The 20586-nt window shown below is 38.8% G+C and overlaps 1 protein-coding gene across 1 annotated transcript; it reads right to left on the bottom strand.

The window, feature by feature from the left end:
- Nucleotides 1-95: 95 nt before the first annotated feature.
- On the bottom strand, nucleotides 96-19533 carry LOC114522720 (laminin subunit gamma-1-like). Its single transcript, XM_028543461.1, has 51 exons — nucleotides 19186-19533; nucleotides 18025-18261; nucleotides 17725-17799; nucleotides 17316-17393; nucleotides 17018-17246; nucleotides 16782-16939; nucleotides 16391-16481; nucleotides 16194-16296; nucleotides 16014-16086; nucleotides 15861-15966; nucleotides 15333-15550; nucleotides 15112-15189; nucleotides 14769-14873; nucleotides 14557-14649; nucleotides 14383-14472; nucleotides 14133-14263; nucleotides 13657-13771; nucleotides 13386-13505; nucleotides 13043-13167; nucleotides 12882-12965; nucleotides 12575-12771; nucleotides 12288-12394; nucleotides 11899-12076; nucleotides 11621-11764; nucleotides 11372-11523; nucleotides 10923-11015; nucleotides 10591-10702; nucleotides 10062-10405; nucleotides 9835-9951; nucleotides 9550-9710; nucleotides 9124-9262; nucleotides 8615-8726; nucleotides 8085-8405; nucleotides 7843-7997; nucleotides 7530-7679; nucleotides 7013-7146; nucleotides 6504-6785; nucleotides 6266-6428; nucleotides 5337-5602; nucleotides 5032-5167; nucleotides 4430-4561; nucleotides 4174-4322; nucleotides 3680-3883; nucleotides 3102-3338; nucleotides 2793-2985; nucleotides 2267-2425; nucleotides 2074-2156; nucleotides 1868-1965; nucleotides 1533-1666; nucleotides 933-1170; nucleotides 96-679 (listed from the first exon to the last, which is right to left on the bottom strand). The coding sequence occupies exons 1-51, from the start codon at nucleotides 19501-19503 to the stop codon at nucleotides 480-482; spliced, it is 7917 nt and encodes a 2638-aa protein (XP_028399262.1). The 5' UTR covers nucleotides 19504-19533; the 3' UTR covers nucleotides 96-479.
- Between the last annotated feature and the right edge of the window lie 1053 nt (nucleotides 19534-20586).

Here is a 20586-nt window from a genome sequence, read left to right on the forward strand (position 1 = left end):
TAAACTTTGTATTGCGAGTTTCGCGGACATCGTGCTGGACAACAGTTGGTCACCCAAATAAGCAAAATTCAATCATCATTTAGTCACAATAAAAATCTACTTTGTAAGACAATAGACGTAATGCTGTGTCGCTATGACAACCCGCTTGCTCTTAATAAGCTCTCATAAAAGACTAATTACTGATGTGATTTTTGATTAATTAAGATATTAATTCATTACTTGCGGAATGAGAGGCGCTGGGAGAACTACACAAATCATCAGCAAAAATGAAAGGATTTCGCCCCGTTTTTGGGAGAGCGGATTAGGAAAAAGCAAATAAGAAAACTAGTGGTAACGTGAATTGTAAAGATAACAGGCAATATTTCGAAACATAAAAATTTGGGCCAATTAGATTCCCGTGCAATTTCTTAACAGGTCATTATGCTGGGCATAACATGCAGGCGTTTGTCTGTGTTCGTTTATAAATAAACAGTCCGTGGCTAATTGACCATCACTTTAAAGATATTTAGAGATGAGTAACTTTGCTGTGGTTTAATGGGTCCGCGACAACCAAACTCCAGGATGGAATTTTCTGCAGATGTTCCATGTTTGAAGTCAACGACGTGTCGATCAATGTGAACGCTTTCGATACACCCGGCAAATCCAGGCCCCATTTTTCTCGCCTTTTCACGTAGGACATCTAAAAAAATCAGTGCCATCATTGCCACGTGCTGTGTATATTTTTTGTATATATAATGGTCCGAACTAGCTATATAAAGCTAACTTACAGCTCACAGAAATAGTTTGCCATGTTTCCATATATCGACTTAATGTACGCTACCTCGGGAAATAGTGAGTTTTGTTTTCCCTTGAGTTTCAATGTTTGTTTTGGGAAAAAAAAACCCTATTTCCCTCGGGAGCATACACTAAGTATGTATTATTTCCACACTCACTTGGTACTCCACCGATATAGACGGTACCACTGAGTTCACCATTAGCGATGTTAGTTCTGACAGGACCTTTCCCATCAACATCCATTTCTACCCGTCCATTTGAACGTCTGACGTTAACAGTATGGTAGATGTTGTCACAAACAGCATAGGAGCTATTCACATATTCAGGCGATGTAATTACTGGATCAATCCAATGTAACGTCGACAAGTTATTACTTTCCACATACGAAAGGTGCATCTGTGAAGATAAAAAGAAAAAATATCTTTATAACCGTTAGACGGGACATGTCGCAGCTCTCGGAAGCTTTCGTCCAATTGGATAATGCTTTTCTATATGCTTTCTAAAGAACTAAGCTATGCTATTGGTTGAAACAGAAATGTATTGTAAAGTTCAGCCAATGAAAATCATTCTTGCGAGGAGCTGCGACACTACGCGTTAGACCGGCGATGCTTCGCATGTTTAGAATTTCATCACACTGATCATAGCCCAACCAGATTGAGGATTGCATTATGAATTAAAATTATCATGACCTAATCATATATACACGCAAAATATACGAATAAAAATTTGTTTGCTTAAAAACTTAGCCTCTTTCTCACCTGACCATTAACTTGCTCAACGGCCATTGTATGATCTCCAGTTTGACTTGTGGCGAAAAACAACAATCCATTTCTTTTTGTTGTTCGAAATTTAATGCTCAACACACTTTGAGCTGACAGGTTAAACTTGCCATCTGAAAGGGGGAAAAAGTCGGAAATGTGAAAGTTAAGATCGATATTCGCTCTTGTAAGATCGGCAAAAGAGATGCCCCTTTACAATCTGCCTTCTTACGAGATTAAAAAACTAAAGATTTCTTCCCAGACACCCTTCTATTTCCCTCACAGATAAAATTGCCATGCACTACTTGATTGAGTTGATTCATGGACAAACCTACCTAGCTCAGCAAAACCTGAGCCATTAAAACTGACTTGTGGTTGAACATGATCGTAACATTGTCCCGGCCGGATATGTTTCATTGAAACAGCATCACCACTAAAAGATTAACACACAACTACTATTAGTTTCTCTGTTTCTCTATCCAAGATTTCATTCCCTCTTTATTTCTAGTTCTCTAAGAATAAATCGCAAACAATGAATTACCTTAAATTTAATGATTGACGCTGAACCTGTGTTTCAATCACCACAGATCGGATACACCCGAAAAAGCTCGGCGCCTCTCGGTTCTATGGCAAAAACGAAGCTTTTATGTACTTGGTGGAGGTATTACGATGAGATGTCTACTCACTGTTTGACAAGTTCCATGCAAAGAAAGAGTTAATTTCGTACAATTTACCTCAAGAAATGAAGTATCGATATATCCATTGGTACCACCGACAAAAACTTGGGTAATATTGAGTGGTTCTGTTCCATTCTCTTTGTTGTCGTTCTTGTGATATTCCTTTGTTTGTCGTACAACCATTGCACCGAAATGGCTGATCCGCAACAAGTCCACCTGAGAATGGTTAAGAAATGCTCAAAGTTTGATCATCACTGAAGTGGTAATCATATTTCCAAATGATCTGGGCCCGGTTGTATCAAGCCCGTTTAGCTTAAACGGTGGATAAGTCAAAATTAAATAACACTCTTACATCTCTCTTGAATAAGTCAACTTGAATATTATGCATTGAATATGTAGTTGTAAACAGTATCTTTGTATTAAGGTTAAAAACATTTAGTTTGCTTGTTGAATAAAACGATAGACTTGCTTTCTATTTTGAACGTAACTACCATTTAAGCTAAACGGGCTTGATACAACCGGCCCCAGGTAATCCTATTTTAAACGCATGTCGTAATCCGTAATCTGTTTTGGACGCACATACCTGATACCAAATTCCACCAACACTGTAGGTTCCAGTGGTCCTCATTCGCACCAGTCCGCTTCCTGTATTGAATTGGTACACCAAATACCCATCAACCAATTCGAGTGTGACAAATTGCGAGGTCTGGTTATCAGCGGCCATGAATAAAACTCCGTTCGGAGAGAGAGCACGAAACTCGATTGAAATAACAAAACTAAAAACACAGTGAAAACACAACGGTATATTTTAATAGGCGTTTAAAAGGCCAAATACAAGCTTGTACTGTCCTTAGCCACTTTACTAAGCGTATTTAATGACTACGTGCAATACCTGATTGCCATTTCGTTAATGAGACTCTGGTAAACTTTAGGTGAAAGGTAGCTGTCAATTCCGGAGAAATGAACCTCATTCTGTTTCTCAGAGTGGACTTTCTCGGGGTATTTGGAACCACAAGTTGGTGGAGCTGGGGTATTTGTGGGCATTTCTGTTGTAGGTACAGTCATAGAGGGTGACACCCCTGAAGCAGACACACCAACACTTGTCGCTGAAGTGAATACCCGCAAGGAGCTAAAATGATAATGAAGAAACGCTAAAAGAGTAGCCATGATGAGTACTGCAATGATCAACTTCATAAGGAAAGTTGAAAGTAAAACACTGAATAAAACATGTTAGTGCTAGAAACAGTCAACACTCAGTCAGACCAGCAGCACCGCAATAATCAGCTGACATTGAGGAAGGTTGAAAGAGAAATCCTGTATAAAGCATTGCAAAGCGATAAGTACTAAAGTGAATAGTCAGTATTAGTAACAGCAGTTTAGCCAGAACAGCAGTACTTTAATAATCCACTGACAGCAATGCATTCATCATCCGAAGATTTCCATGAAGAAATGTTCGGTTCAACCTCTTACCTGCCATCAAACAACGTGGCTCCATTAACCTGGACATGTTTCACGTCTCCGTTGAAAGAGCTCAAGATAGGAACTAGCAGAGGGATTGCAATGGACGACGGGATACCAGCAATGAACAAGTTCTTGAGCGGAAGCGGTGCTGGTTCGTCACGTGAGAGATCACGTGATAAAGTTTCACTGCTTGTGTCCCACTTCATTTGAATTCTACGAAACAGGAAGGAAACGTTAGAACAGTAGGTAGTCCTCTGTAAAACCTGTTTTCGACTAGGCGAATCTGCTTGCGGCGCGAAAGGGAATCTGAAATCTAGTGATGTGACTTGTTTGCGAAAAAATTTACCGTGGTAAAGTGTAGATTCATTTCCTAATTTTTATCAGATCGCGCGAATAAATTCGCCAGGTGGAAAACGGGCTTAAGACTGAAAACCGAAAGTGAAAAATGTTGCTGCGAATGCACAAGGCTATGATGAAAGACGCGTGAAAATACACAACATTACCTTGAGTTCTTTATTTCTACTGTAACAGTGTGAAATGCTCCGTCGTTCAGTGTCTCCGTGTCGGTTTGCAACGAGGAGTTGTAACTGTTGCTTTTGCCGTAAACCAAGAACAAATTGCCATGAAACAGAGCGAGGTAGAAATGAAGATTCTAAAATTAGCGAGGAAATGAAAAAAGGTTGACTGTGTTTGTTGTTTAGAAGTCGAAAAAAAATCCTGAGAAAACAGAGAAACCACATTAATGATCTTCGTTCGTACCTCTTTGACGCTATAGGCCAGTAACCCACTTGGTTCTTTCGTTTTGAATGTGATTTCCAGTGATTCCAAAGTTGTGATGTTCTCGGTGTTTACAATGGAGTAACCATTTGAATACCTGAGTCCTTTTTCAACCTGGATAACGCCAAAGTTTGAAGAAGTTAGTGTTGTTACTCAGTGGTTTACTCTATATTTTCCAAACAATGATTTCTATCGAATGTATATGAAGAATTGATCAGTTACCAAGACTGGGGAAAATATTGATCAAGATCACCGCCCGTAGTCTAAAAGCTCACTCACACCGAAACTCGTCGAGTGGAAGATCTGAATCACGCCGTAACGATTTCATGATGGTATATAGCTCCACTATAAAAGCTTGATTTCCAGTCATTTACCTTGAATCTTTCCATTGACTAAGAAAGCCCTGTCACATTGATAAGTAATGACAGAAATTCAAAGGCACATGCAATGAGCATGAGTGTGAGTAAGCTTTTTGAATACAGGCTTCAAGGCTGCCGGAATGAAGTATTTTAGGTCATGCCAATGGATAAAACTTGTATTGAATAAATTGCATTTAAACAACGTTTTCAGTAACACTTGTTTACCTGATCCAAGCACTGGTCAAAGGCGACGCCAGTTGAATCAATTGTCAGATTTTTGTCGCTCAGACTTCTCGCAACCAGCTTATTTTTCACAAAAGAGCTCAGAAAGACATACTTCATATCGCCAGCAAAACGTTCTCTAATGGAGAAGAATTCTTTATTTAATAATCTCTAGCGTCTTGCATTGTATTTTACAAAACTAGACAGAGCGATAAAAGATACAAGTCTAGTGTATATTTAGACGTAAATCGACGAAAAAGATCTCAATCCATTCCTAATCTCAATCCATCATTGTCCTTATTCCTTACCGAGTTTCATTCGAGCCGCCGAAGTAGATATATTCTGCGTCTGGTAAGTATGCAGGAAGCGATGTACTTTCATTGACATAATCACTGCCTTTCTTCGATCCAGGTTCCAGAGGTGTGATATGAAGGGACGCGTTCTTCAAGGTTCTGGTAACAGCAACATGATACCATTTCCCGTCGTTATAGTCAGAATTGCTACTACGAAGCCTCGTTTTATTGTAGCGGAAAATCACATGACCATCGCTTAGAGAAACACTGTATATAAATTGCTGTAAAAAAGATAAAGTTAAAATTAAGCCAGCGTATCTGAACTTTCTAAACCTTCCTTCTTCGGCGGTCCAGTAAGGATTATCTTCTACGAATCCAGTTTTACTACAAGAGGGAAACCTACGCTAGACCAACATTTATCCCGGATAGCTCTATCAATTCTAAAATGTTCTTCCTGGAGGTTCAGCAAGGATCATCTCTTGTTGATCCAGTGTTACTATACAGGAGGAAACCTACTACTAAACTAATTTTATTTATACTGGATAGCTCTATCAGTTCTAAACTGTTCTTTTTAGAGGTCCAGTAAGGATCATCTCTTATTGATCCAGTGTTACTACAGGAGCAAACCTAAACTAAACTAACTTTATTTACCTGATAGCTCTATCAATTCTAAACTGTTTCTTCTGAGGTCAGTAAGGATCATCTCTTATTGATCCAGTGTTACTACAGGAGAAACCTAACAAACTAACTTTATTTATACTGATAGCTCTATCAGTTCTAAACTGTTTCTCCTGAGTCCAGTAAGGATCATCTCTATTGATCCAGTGTTACTACAGAGAAACCTAAATAAACTAACTTTATTTATACTGGATAACTCTATCAGGTTATCACAGAAAGAGAAAAACCAAAATGATTTCAATTGATGAAATTTTGTTTAAATTTACCTGGTTGCCTCCTTCGACTAAGACTATCAACGCGTTCTTGAAAAACGATCGAAATTGAAAATGTAGACTGGAGTTCATTTGTGTATAAAAATCGACTCCAGCTCGTTGTTTAATGTAGCCATCGCCATGAAACGTTACACATTTGATTGGATTCTCTGAAACTCTAGAATGAAAAAGGAAAAGTAACATCAGATCTTTTCTCGTTAGTTTCAGTCATTTCCATTGTATACACCATTACCTTTTCGCGACAAACTTTCGAACTCCTTCAACTTTAAGTGGTTCCCATAATGGTACTTTGTCTTCATTGAGAATCAAATTGTCTAGATCACCATCAAAGTATCTCTCTGTCAAGTTTGCCTGCGAGAAATCCGGGGGAACGCCGCCAAGAAAGACAGAACTGTTCGCAGTAAACTCCATTCGAAGGTTTTTGAAAGATGCTTTTGTGTTTGTAGGATCCTCGTACGTTCTTGAGAAACTTGTGTTTAAATTCGTCACCGTCAATCTCGCGCTTTCGTCGTATCTGTGAAGAAAACAGAGACACAACGGAATTTAGGATCTTAACGAGTGATTGTGACTGCGGAATCTGTTCGAAAGTGGTCATGAGCATTCTTTGCTAGAAATATGAATTTCTAAACTAATAATTACTAGACTCAGGATTCATTTCAAACAAGTACATGTTCATCTTTTCATAGGTTATATGTTTATACCCATAGCTCCAATTTTTTTACAAAAACATTCAGTCCTCACCTTGAGGCATAAACACGATACCAAACATCATCATCAATTGGAACCTCCCAGTTAGTTATGACGACGGGAAACGAGTCGATTTTATAAGTGAAACGAACTCGGTTTATAACCAGCTTCAACGAAAGACTTTGATGCTAAAAAGGGAATAGATATATTCAGAAACTGACGTACACGGTACAAAAATGTCCTAAACTATGAACATTTATTATAAAACTCATTTGCTGTCAACTCTTCTTACACCACGTAAAATTATATCAACTATAAACTTCTCGAAGTATCCAGAGGAAATCTTGAATGTGAAGTAATGTCAATGCACTAATATTCAGGTAACTGCATCTTTAAAGCTAGAGGAATTGATCTTAAAATCGTATACTATATTTCGGTATTTTAGTTAAGGTCGAAACAACCTGTGGGAAAACTGTGCAAAGCGTTCGCTACTGGTTCATTAGATGCGTCTTTCGTGGCACTGGAAAATGCATTCCGAGACATTGATATTTGAAAATATCTTTACACCTACCGTGTTAGGAGACAAATAAAGGAGTAGACCAGTTGAACGGCTTGTTTTGAAATCCAATGATACACTATTCAGAAGAGGATTGGATATCATTCGTTTTGTAGGCTTGTATTCAACCGATGTGTTTCCCTTCACTTTCAATGCCAGACGGAACTATGGATGAAGAAAGACACAACTTATTTACTAAATGACATCTGCTTGTGATAAATTACAAAGTTAATTTGGCATGCCATTTATGGATATTCGCATCCTAAATAAAACAACGCAAAATATCTTTGCCAGATCAAAAACTACACACTCCTCCAAAGTTGTTTACCTTGGCGATCTTATCCTTTGCAGCTTTCAAACGTGATTCTAAATTTCCTATCTTTCTCAACAAGGATATCTCCCGCTGATGATTTTCATCGTTCACCTGTTTCGTTAGGTTGACGCTCTGAGAGATGTTAGCCAACAGTTTTGCTGTTTCGTTGCCTGAAAGATCATTCGGTATATTTAAAACAGAGCACTCGAAGATAAATTTCGATTACAAATAGAAAACTTTCAACCAAGATTGTTCACCTGTAAAATGAGTTTTCTCCAGCAATTTGCTTGAGTTTGCAACCAAATCATCAATCTCTTCTAAGGTCTTATTCGCTTGCGATAATCTCTTCCTCAATTCAATGCCCTCCAGTTCGATTCTTTCGCGAATATCCTGCGTTTTTGAAACATTTTTGGTAGCATTCTCTAAGGTGTTATTTATAAACGGCCCATCTGATGCGGCGACCTTTATAATCGATGAACGTTTATCTTCAAAAATACTCGCATCCACTTCGACCCTATTGCAAGTCTCATTTGCATCGATGAATAGCTTGAAAGTATCTGAAATAGTTCTGTTCATGTCTAAAGAAATAACACAATTATATAAAAACATAAACTTCAATTCACAATTGAATAGCGTCTTCAGTATGCAAGACAATTATATCACACGTGGTTGTCTTAAAAAAGCATTGTTTCACTCAATTCTGAGTCACAAAATACTGCGTTCTGAGATGTACTTGGGAAAGTAATGTGTCAAGACACTAGATCTTAAATCAGAGTAAAATATTCACCATCAATTTCCACATTTCGTTTCCTAGTCTCAGCAAGAAGTTGAACACTGGCATTTTTGCATTCCGAAGCTCTTGCGTTCACACTTTGACTTTGGCTCGTTAAATTTTGAATCTGAAGAACAGAAAACGATATTAGATACTTGCATGAAGACAGTTTACTCTTAGAGAATAGCCTTTAATGATAGAGCACACAAAGTGAATAAATTGCATTTATAGCATATGAATAAAGCTGGTTTAGCTTTGGTTTCCTCCAGAAGTAACATTACTGAATCATTTATAAATACAGTATTAAGCTAAAAATCGTAGCTTTGGCCCGGACATTCTATGTACTTTATCTTGGCATTTCAAGATATACAATGTAGAACAGAACTCATAAAGATGTCAAAAGCATGATGTAACACGAAGTTTGATTGGCTCGTTGGTTTTGCGCAGCCAATCAAACTTCGTGTAACATCAGGGTTCGTCTATTGCTTTAGCCAGCAAGTACGAAACAGCCGGGATTTTCTTACTCTGCTCATAAGTTCGGTCACATCTTTGTTGGCTTTGATTGATTTTTCTTTAGCGTCTTCGATCGTCTTCGTGGTTCTTTCGTACGTTTTAATAGATTGATCAGCCTTCTCTCCGTGATTTTTGGCCTCAGAGAAATTTCTACAAAGGTGACGATTTTGACGGTTTTTATTCATTCAAACTGAAGTCACGTCCACTTATCTGAAATAAGCTGAACTGCAGTAGATGGAACAGTTCTGCATGAGATGAGCTGAACTAACTAAAATGAACAGATGTGAATTGGATCTTAGGTGAGCTTAACTGATCCGATCTGATGTAATTTGGGATGAGTTGAACTGACATGTGAACTGATAACTGAAAAACTGAACTGAACTCGGAACGAAACTGAACTAAATTGAAATGAAATACTAGTAAAGTGAACACGATACCTCTCCAGTCGACGGGCTTCCGAGTCCAACTTGTCAGCGTGTCGACTGGCGTTTGCTACTAAAGGCAGAGCATTCCAGTACGATGCATTCACATTATTGATATCAGTTTTCAAAGTCTCCAACTCTTGATTCAGTTCTGGCAATTTTGTATCTCTTATACTCTGAAAAACGAAGAATAGTCGTATTAAACTAGTGAAATATAAACAAATGCAATAAAAAGAAGCATTCACCGTATTGACACAGTGATTCATTAATTTCGAAATTTCAAAATCAGGCGAGTCTTACCTTGTAGTTAACTTCACCCTCAGCGTTGAAGGCGTTGGTATTATTTATGTTCAACGATGTTTGTCGTAATGCTGTTTTTGTATTCATTGTAATAAAACTCGTCTCGTTGTTCAAGTTCTGAAGAAATAACAGGAAAACGAGAGTTAAAACACTCAAGAACATCTGTTCAAGAACACATTCCATGCAATTTCTTCTTGATATATTCAATGTACATGACCCACAAATACCTTAACAGCTTCAATTTCATCATGTGTTGTTTTTAACTGTAGTTTGTCTTTATCAATTCGTGTTTTTGTGCGATTTAAGTCATCATTGAATTGTTCAATCATCTTTGAAAGCCTCTCAATAACTTCAGTGGAATCCTCAATGTCTACAGCAACGCTTTCAGTTTCGTTAGAAGTCTGTTCCACAGCGTTTTTTAAGTTGCTTGCACGGGAAGCTTGAGACTTGGCGTCCGAAATGCTTTCTAGCATGAAGTTAACAGTATCTGACGCGGAAATGTTCATGGTTTTGCTTTCGTTTGAAAGTTTCTTCAGATCATCAACAATTTCTCTGGTTCGACTTGTCACATCTGAATATCAAATAACATGGAAATTAGAAAACACACGACTGAATGGTGTGTTATCGGGAAGATACCCGTTATGAAGATGGTTAAGTTTATGATCAAAGGCCCATCTAAACTCAATGTTTGTACGCGGGAAAACCTGTTCATGATGATCCATTTCCTTATTTCTTCATCGTTTCTAGTAAACCTACCGTTGGCATAATCATTGGCAAGCTTTGAGTTGTTAAAAATATCCTCAACTCTCCGAGTTTCCGAAGTCAAATTGAGGTCCAGAATTTGAGCCTCGACCTTCAATTTTGCGTTCTACACGAATTAGAGCATTAAACAGAATAAACATAGAAATGTAGACACTGGTTTTTATCGACCAGCCACATGCTACGATTTATAGAAAGTCTGGGCTGTGACGTGAATACATGTAATAGTGTGCAGACAATTGAAGCATGATCCAGATTGGCATTTAGGTTAAGACGAAGGTTAGGAAGACGAGTATCGATTTCTAGAAAAGTTCGACACATCAACTCACCCTTTCCTCCAAGCCTAGAATAGTTGCATTGATGCTCGTGTTGCGATGACCCTCGAGTCTTCTTATGATGTTCACGTGTTTGTCTTCCATTTCCTGTAAGATAAAATAAGCGATGAGATCACGGCATCATCTCAGAAACTTTCGTCGACTTTCTTGTTCCTTAAAGTGGGAAACACAAAACTCCCACAATCACTAACGCTACCTTTGAAGGAACATGAACCAATCAAATGAGATACGTTTATCAGATTGGCCAATCACAAGCGCAATGGATAAGCGAAAGAAGAAACATGAGCCAATCAAACGCGATAACTCTTTCATATTAACCAATCACAAGCGCAATGGATAAGCGAAAGAGGAAACATGAGCCAATCAAACGCAATAACTCTTTCATATTAACCAATCACAAGCGCAATAGATCAGACAGATAATTCAAAAAAAAAACACGTTACCTTTACACCTTCGATCTTCTTCTCAAGTTGACTTAACCTGTCGTAATAATCAAGAGACGTGTTCGCCTGATCTGCCTTAGTTTTCGTTGTCATCAACAAGTCGTTTGATTCATCTAAGATTCCTTGCAACTTTCTCGTGCATGGAGGACAACCTAGAAGAGGAAACGAATGATCAACGTGACGCTGAAAACAGGCCACTGGAAAAAATGATGGTATACTATAATTCATCGCCAGCTCTAGCTCACTCACGTTCACAGCCAGTGTCAGAGAAATCTTTATGCTGTACTTTGCAACTGTCACATTGTCTTCCTTCCACGCCAAATTTACAAGGACACGCGCCCGTTATGTGATCGCATACGGTGTTGTTTGAGCCAGTAGCATTGCACGCACACTCTGCGGAAACCGAAAGACAAAGCTTAGAAGGAAGACAAATAAGAGGGAAAATTTCTCGGCATCTACTGTATGTTGATGTTAACAGAGGTTTGTATAAGATATCTACAGTGGTAGAGTTTCTTCGCTTCCAATACCTTTACATGTGACATTTGGCAATCCATAATAGTAATCCAAACAAGCATCACATTTGTCACCATGTGTGTGGTTCTTGCACTCGCAGATACCGCTGTCATTACACTGCAGGTTCGTCGAACCAAATTCGTTGCAATGACACTCCAGACAGCCTGTGTCGCTAAATCCATACGAGTTAACCTTCGAGATGAAAGAAAAACTTTAGAATTTCATTTACTCTTTAAAGTAATCGCCTTTCTCCAACGGTCTAAACTTGACAATCTTAAGGACGAGGCGTTCTTCAAACATGCATATCCAATACATGAAAAAAAAACCTACAACTAATACAGGACGCTGTTTCTTATCGCTGAGTTGAGAAGTTCTACAGTAAGTTAGGTTTCATCCTACTAACCTCGCATCGGGAACAGTTGAAGCCCACGACATGCGGTTTGCAATGGCAGTGTCCAGTCCTGAAGTCACATGGCACGTCGTAACTACCAGTTATGTCACATGTACAGCCTGTTGATATAAAGATAGCATTAGGTATGGGCGGACACGTACTGTTCCAGTTTTCTATGTTCAGTACTTGGCACTTGGCCAGCTGTTGACAAAAGATTTCGCAGATTCTCACAGGACAGGTGGGTGATAATGAATGATAATGAGTAGTACAAGGGGATTGTTTGTCTTCATCCCGCTTACCTTGGCATTGCTGCTTCGTAGCGTCTCCATACGTGCCATTTTCACATCGCTCACAATGCCATCCAGTTGAGTTATTTTCGCAGTACGCCAGACAACTACCGCTCTCGCGGTCACAAATTTCAGAGTTGTTATTACATTCACATTTTGAACAATTACCACCTTCTAAAAACGGCCAGCCGAAATATCCAAGATCGCACCTAAAGGAGACGATAGTTAGGTATTAAACTAGGTATTTCAATTATAGCAAGGGCACCAGTAACTGCTCTGAAAATATTGATTACATTTTCAGTTTTAGTTGTAAACATACCTGTTACATTCAAGGTTCTTTTCGTAGCCTTTTGAGCAATTTAAACATTGAGCGGAACCATTAGGCAGCATATTACAAAGGTCACTAGAAAAAGTGCAGGTTTTGGTATAAATTGTAGCGCCATTAATGAAGTATCATGTATTATTTACCCATTTACTCACGTGGTAGTTTTGGGTGCTTCACATGGACACTTGCGACAGTCATCCTCAGTACCATTCCTAGCGTTACCGTAGAAACCGTCTCTGCATACGGCGCAATTGAAGCCAGTTGTGTTGTGTTGGCAATCCTGCAGGAATACATACATTCGAATGTCTCAATTGTGCTAATGCGAAATATAGCAGGAAAGTCATATGGTCGACCCTGGTATTTCTACCAGTTCACCCCTTTCTAATTCTGGCATCAACCATACCCTCATGGTCACTATGACACATTTACCCGTTTAGCCCTGGTATCAGTAACACCTTAATGGATATCCTGGCTAAAAAGAATTCACGTTTTACTTACCAAACACCTTCCAGTGTCAGGATCACAGTCTTCCGTGTGTCCATGACAGTTACATGGAATACACTGACCAAAGAAAGGATGTCCGGAAACGTTTACTCTGTGGTACCCACGAGCACAGCGCTGTGAAGTATGGGACAAAATAAAGTAAATAGACAAGATCAGAGTTTAGTCTTAAAATGGCTGGAATCACACACTGGGTTGTAAACCTGTTGACGAGGTACAAACTAGAACTAAATCTGGCAGATGAAGAAAATGGAGCACATTACATTACCTCGCACGAAGTTCCTTGGTATGCCTCTCCACAGGAACACTGTTCAACATCCACAGCCATCGTATTAGCAGCGGTTGACGCGTTTGAAACTGAGCTGATGTGAAGATTACCAAAGCTGGGTGAAGAAGTCAAATGTAAATATAAGCATGTGTGTAAAACACAAAAAGAAACACTGGATAACTTTTTCAGTTCTAAATTATTCTTCCAAGAGATATTCCATCTCTCTTATTGATCCAGAGGGAAACCCAAGCTAAACCAACTATATTTATACTGGATAGCTCCATCAGTTTTAAACAGTTGGTCTCAGTGATACCAAAGTTGATGAGATTGCTCTATCAATTCTTGAGCGTCTCGTTGAGCTCGCGTCTTGAGGAGATCCTTCATCTACCTTCCCTTGAGCTGCACTGTGTAAATCAGCACTAGCTCAAAACCAATAACTAAGAGGATGAAAACGTGCATTACGGTATGTACCGAACCTTGTTTGGTAAGATTCATTCCCAGATGTGAAAAATGATGCCGAGATCCACATTTTCTCAGGTTTTGAAAGGACCAACATAAATGTCATTCTGTCAACAGCCGTGTTGGTATCGTACTGTTTCCAGCCAAACTAAAATAAAAGACATAATTCATAATCTACGTTGACAAGTTTGCTCTCTCTCTTAAACTACGATACTTAGTCTAACACAAGTGGTTTTTCAGAATATAAATGCTTATAAAATCACTAACCTCAACCATTTTTACAGAGATCACCTCTGGACCCTGCGTGGTAGAATTCAGCTGCGGTAAAGATGATTCTATTGTGACATTTCGAGGACCCTAAGCAGAGAAGACATTCGCTGACGTCAAAATAAACCATCAAAGTGCAAGTAGATAGTTTCGAGAAAATAAGTCTCACTTTACCTTAATAATGATACGAAGATCTGTTTGCAATGTTCCGTTCTTAACGAACGAGATTTTTCTGGTGAACTCGAGATAACCACCATATGAAGTTACCTGTTTAAATCATTGATACACACAATGCTCAAAACTTCAATTATATTTTACAAACGCGAAGGAAGGAAAATATATGTTCCTTCACAGAGGAGAAAATACGTATGATGTTTAGTGTTTACCAGGCTATTTCCCTCAAAGTAATCTTCCTTCGTAGTCCAGTGCAAGATCTGTCCTGTGCTAACGTTTGAAGATACTAAATCAACCAGTCGACCATTTATTTCTTCCTGTAAGATCGAATATCAAATTAAGTCGTGAGTTTCTTGCACGAGCCATCACTAACGTATGGGAAAGATTCCTAAAGATCTGCCTAGAAACAGTTATACTTTTGTGTGAGTTGTGATGTTCACTATGATAAAACACAAAACACACTCAAGCGCCATCATGTTCGACAATTTACAATTTAAAAACTGGACGTCGTCATTCTATCACAGATACTACAACTACAAGTATCAACAATTCTACCTGAATATTCATAGTCTTCACAACGTCGTCTTCATTGAAGTCGCGTGTCAGATTCCACCCTTGCAAATCATACTTTGTCTATTTAAGTAGAGAAAATATTTATCAACTTCAGCAATACACCAAATGAGATTTCTCTATCTTTTATTAGCTATAATTTACAAAGATTAATTAGCATTATCAGTGCAAGAGCAGAGCTTGAAATAATAGACGAATTCTCTCACCTTGGCACGGTAAGCTTTGCTGCTCGTACAGTTGTGTGTAATGCCACTGCACATGCAAACTGTACAGCCATATTCATTTTCATCCGCCAAGTTGAATGTGCCATTTTGACATTCGCTACATTTGTCACCAATCACACGAGGCTTGCAGGAACACACGCCATTATCTTGATGGCAATTTATAGACGCGTTCACGGTTCCTTCTGTAGTACAGAGACACGCTGCAAGAAGATGACACGAATTTTGGTTAGATTTTGGAGAATTATTTGAAAGAATCAAGTAATTGTGTTTGTGGACGTGAAGAATGTTTTACACAAATACAGCTTGTGTAGTGGTCGAAATGATCTTCTCGTGTCCTTGGGAAGGAAATGAATGACTTTATAACTCACAATATTCTTATAAGTAAATTAGCTTGTAGGTACACCACGTAAGTGTTTAATACTGTAAAGCTTTCGGTCCGTTAACCCAGGCCTTCATCAGTGCAATGTCACCATGCAAACGTACAAGAATATTACAAACATTATTATTTACCTAAACATCCACGAGGGTTCTCTGCAGTCAAGTTGTAATATCCGTCCACACAGAGATCACAACGTCTTCCTGTTGTCTTATTTTTGCACAAGCATTGACCTGGCGACTGAAGAATTAGATGAAGATTAAAAACAGTGCAATAAATAACTTCACATTTTGCAACGAGAAGCTTCCCTTTAGGATGCCCGTAAGAACAAAAGCTGAACGGCTTCTTGGCTTGCAGTTGCTCAAAATATCATTATTATTGAACATTTTTAAGAGTATAAAAAGTACTCATGCATTCTGGAACTCGCGAAAGTGAGTACATCAATGTACATTGTTTAGCGTCCTTACCAGGTTTCCAAGCTTTGCTGCTTCTTCACGTCTCTCACACAATCTAGATATTCCACACCATTTCTTGTGGTGTTGTCAGTGCCATTAACAAAGCAGTCACATGCTAGAATGTTTGACAAAAGATCAACCATCAGAGAAAGAGATCAATGTTTCACCATGGCGTTTGTTTGGGTGAAATAAAGTTATGTGATTCTTACGTTGACAAGCATCTTTCTCCCAGTGACTTTTGCCTTGTTCCCGGTAAAACTTCGGAACACATCGCTGACAGTTGATTCCCTCGGTGTTGTCCTGTAAGTCAGATGAAATTTGGTATTTAACCCAAAGAGGCACAGGGAGGCACACCTTCACAATACGTCCGTCGAGCACAGTTGGTACGGCTTTTAGTAGATAGTCGAATAGAGCATTAGCGTAGCCAACATTCATAATAGAGAGGGATATATTTATATTCTCATGTTCTTGCATATGGGTGGCTCTGTACAACCTCACTTATCTCTCGCGCGACGGTTCAAGCAAGATTTTTCAAAGGGGTGCCAGTGTTTGTGGACCCAGCGTAAACCCACGGATTCCCTTCAGGGACATCTACAGTACCTTGCAACCAATGCAAACTCCTCCACCTTTGTATCTGCCAAGAATATCCATACTGCATTCGTCATTAGTTGCGTTGTTACCATAAGAACAGTCGTTGGCACCAGCGGCCACCGTCGCATTATACTCGCAAACATCAGAATGATTGTAGCAGTTGCATTCTAAAGAAACCATGTATATTTTAGTGGCCTGGAAGAAATTGCAAAAAAAATGAATGCCTCATTTGGAGGACAACTTGCTTTCACATGCTGCATCTTTATCCGTTGCAAAAGGTCCTAGTGATCCACTTTTAAATGGATACTGGTTGTATGCTGGGCAGCAATATCCACATTGTACCCCGCATGTCCCTTCCTGACACACGCACACCCTGTCCTTGATTGTTTCGTTATAAGGACAGTTGATACCATCGGCGTGACCATGGCAATGACAATAAGCCTCAACCTCGACCTCCCTCACCACGTAATGTTGCTGAAAGATTAAAATTCCATATCAACTCATGTCATATGGTCGAAAATATGACATCGACGGTAAACTCACCCAGCGGTGGGTCAATGAATCAGGAAATATTCTTATTCCAGAAAATCTCAGTTGCACCCCAGTTACATTCATCCAGTCCTGTCAAGAAATATAAGATCAGTACATACAGTCCCAGCATTTCAATAGACCTTTTGCATTATAGACTACTTTCTTATCGATCGATGCAAGGAAATGGAATGAAATCACCACAGCTGAAAAGAGCGTACTGAAATTAGTAAAAATGCAAAGTTTGGTTGCGAAATGTTGTAAAATACGAAAAATATAGCCTTGGCTTTCAAAGTTTGCAAATTTGTATATACGACAAACGGAAATTGTTGCCATTTTCTGAATATGTGAAGATTTCAAAGAAAGACATACAAATTCCTAAACATCTTTTCAAATTTCTTTGAAAACATTTCGTTAAACTCACCAGGAGAACCGTGTTCAATTCTTTCTCATCTTCATCGAATATTGTTCCTCGTCCTCCCTCCAATCCAATTGTTACCTGCAGAAGAAAACACACGCTCACGATGGGTCAACTGGACGCAAGAAAAGTGAAACGGGTATAGGAAGAAATTGGAACATGAAATGAAGGCGGCTCAGCATGCGAACTAATAATTAGAATTTAAGAAAGAGATACAGTCGTAATAAGGCCAGATATTGGAAACTTTCGTGACAATACAGACAGTGGAGCAAATAGGTCTGATTGCTCTCACTAACAGGTGCTTACATTTTCCTTGGTCTCCAGTGCAGCAGCCCTGTCATATCTTTTACACAACACAGAATTTCTCGGGAAGGGTATATCTTTATAAGGAACACCAAACACCTCCTCACATTTCTTACTGTCTGTAACGAGGTAATGCCATGGCTGGAAACGGCCGTTTATGCTCGACTTCTTGTACAGCGCGAGTTGGTCAGGTCGAAAGTAGTCCCCAAAGTATATCGTGATAGATTTGGCGTAGTAAAACTAAAAAGAAAAAAAGAAACACGGAACGTGGTTGGTGCGGAGTTTTGGAGCCAAGCATAGGAAACATAGGGATGATCAAAAAACGGTGTGCTCCGCGAGGATAGACAGTCGACGGACCTTTTTAAAGCCGCTTCACGCTTTAGTACGAGGTCTATTTTAGCCTCGTTTATATCAGTGACTATCACATTCAATTCATTTGTTATTTGTGCTTGGTTTTTGTATCCCCAGCCTGAATAGTGATAGAATTGGTATGAGAGTACTAACGTTAGCCGTGTTGTGTCAAAAAAATGCGTGAACGGGCTAAAATTTTTATCGCTGTTTCAGAAGGATATTTGACCTAAATATTTTAAACCTCTGCCTAAAATAAACCTGCTTCATCCGAACTCATAGAGGTCGGTTTGCACCTGCCATTTTCACCTATTGATTGATGTGAATGATGGGATAAGTTACTGATGTTTGTCAAAAGGCAGGCAGACTTCAGATATCAAAGGAAGAAAATCGCGCTAAAATACCGCAATATGTTTGGGTATTGTCTAAAATTCATCAAAGAGTTAAGACATCGTGAATTGATACAAAAATCAACAGTCAGTTTACTTTTCCCCCAAAATATCACAAATTTCAGGTATATATTTATGGAGTAACCTGATGTGGTACATATCGCTTGAATGGTGTTAGTTCATACGGGTACGTTTACAAACCCCGGCAGTTTTAACGTTGTATGTTGGCTATCACCGAACGTTTTAAAACCCACACATTAAACAATGTATAAAGAAAAATTCTTAGTGATGAAATTGTAAAAAATGACGTATTTATATGTAAGACAACACGACAAACACTGGTTGCTAACGACGCAAATTCAAGGCAACCATTATAATCACAGCAACTGATTTGACACGAATAAAACTTCAAAGAACCTCAACATACCTTTTGCTTAAGACCTGATAAATCAATCGTTATGTTAGCTTTGTCCTTTCCCCCTTCAGTCTGCCAAAACGTCGTGAAATTACCGTCAACCAGTGCTTTTGGTGGATGAGCATATTTCGTTAGATTTTGATCGCATATCGAAGGTTTCTGTTGGAACGGTAGTTTCAGAGCTTGCTTGATGTGATAGTACATTTCTGTCTTGTTCACTCCACACGAAGGTACAGCTTGGACCTTCTTTCTAAACGCTGCATTTGCAGCGAAACTGGGGCGTATCAGTTGAATATTTACGAAGAAAAATAACCACAAACTTGCTGCCATTTTGTCGTTACGATACGGTGTGAAATTTGATGCGATGGTATTTCATTGTTTATTCAAAACTAGGATTAAGTGATTAACAAATGACGCTTTTGAAAATGTGAATTTTAAACGAGTTACTCTTGTACTAGTGAAAATTGGCTGCTTAAATATTAATTACTTCCTTGACCAAAAAAGCGGCCCAATTTTCAATTGGACGCAGCTAAATTAGAGATGAAACAATCGAGGTAGAAATCATTCTGCCATCAGTCTTTTGTTATTCTTTACGAAACTAGCCGAAATTTTGTGATTTAGTATAAATAGCCCTGACATAAATTTGAAACCGATATAATTCATATATTTCAAGAATCAAGAGATATTTTTAAAAGTTGTTTCAACCGGGAAACGGGTTGCAATTTGGCAACTAGTCCCAGTCCATTCAGATCACCTGGTATATTTCGCTTTAACTTATACAGGGTGTCTCAAAAAAGCAACCACTTAAATATTTAATACAGCTCTTAGGGGCTGTTTACATGAGCCCGGTTACCCGAGATTCAACGAAGCGTGAGAGGACTTTGAGGTATTGAAATAAGTCTTTATGACACCAAACAAGCACATGCTTTTGTTATGGTGATTATACGACTGCCAGAATCATGTCATCTGCTCATTTCAATACCTCAAAATCATCTCACGCTTCGTTGAATCTCGGGTAACCGGGCTCATGTAAACAGCCCTTAAAGCGCAATAGATAAGCACCTCTGGGAATTGAAAATGGCTCTTAATCCTTATTTACAATGCTAAAAGTCATTTTAGCTGAACTATGGTGCAAACCCGAACAATATTAATATTCTTGCATATTTAAGAGGTTGCGTTTTTTTGAGACACCCTGTATATGCATGTATTTCAGTTAATGAAGGAATATGCACTCGTGAATGACCAATTGCGTAGATGGGAGGCGCAGGGTCCCACCTAAGTGCACTATTGCAAAGTCTAACGTCTGTATTTATAAAAACTCACCCACAATCAAACTCATTGAGTGGAAGATTACAAAAAGGGGAGATGGTTCATCAAAAATGTTAAAAAATTCTGGAAATTCTAAAATCAGCA

Source organism: Dendronephthya gigantea, unplaced genomic scaffold (genome assembly GCF_004324835.1).
Source record: "Dendronephthya gigantea isolate DGI-Jeju-01 unplaced genomic scaffold, DenGig_1.0 000023F, whole genome shotgun sequence".
Classification (NCBI taxonomy): domain Eukaryota; kingdom Metazoa; phylum Cnidaria; class Anthozoa; order Malacalcyonacea; family Nephtheidae; genus Dendronephthya; species Dendronephthya gigantea.

What these genes read in the sequence shown, in the direction of transcription:
- LOC114522720 (XM_028543461.1), bottom strand. Translation starts at nt 19,503, where the DNA reads ATGGCAGCAAGTTTGTGGTTATTTTTCTTCGTAAATATTCAACTGATA. An exon ending in TGAAGACTATGAATATTCAG is followed by an intron (nt 14,874 to 15,111) that starts GTAGAATTGTTG and finishes TCGATCTTACAG; the next exon opens with GAAGAAATAAATGGTCGACT. An exon ending in TCAACTGTTCCCGATGCGAG is followed by an intron (nt 12,077 to 12,287) that starts GTTAGTAGGATG and finishes TTCATCTCGAAG; the next exon opens with GTTAACTCGTATGGATTTAG.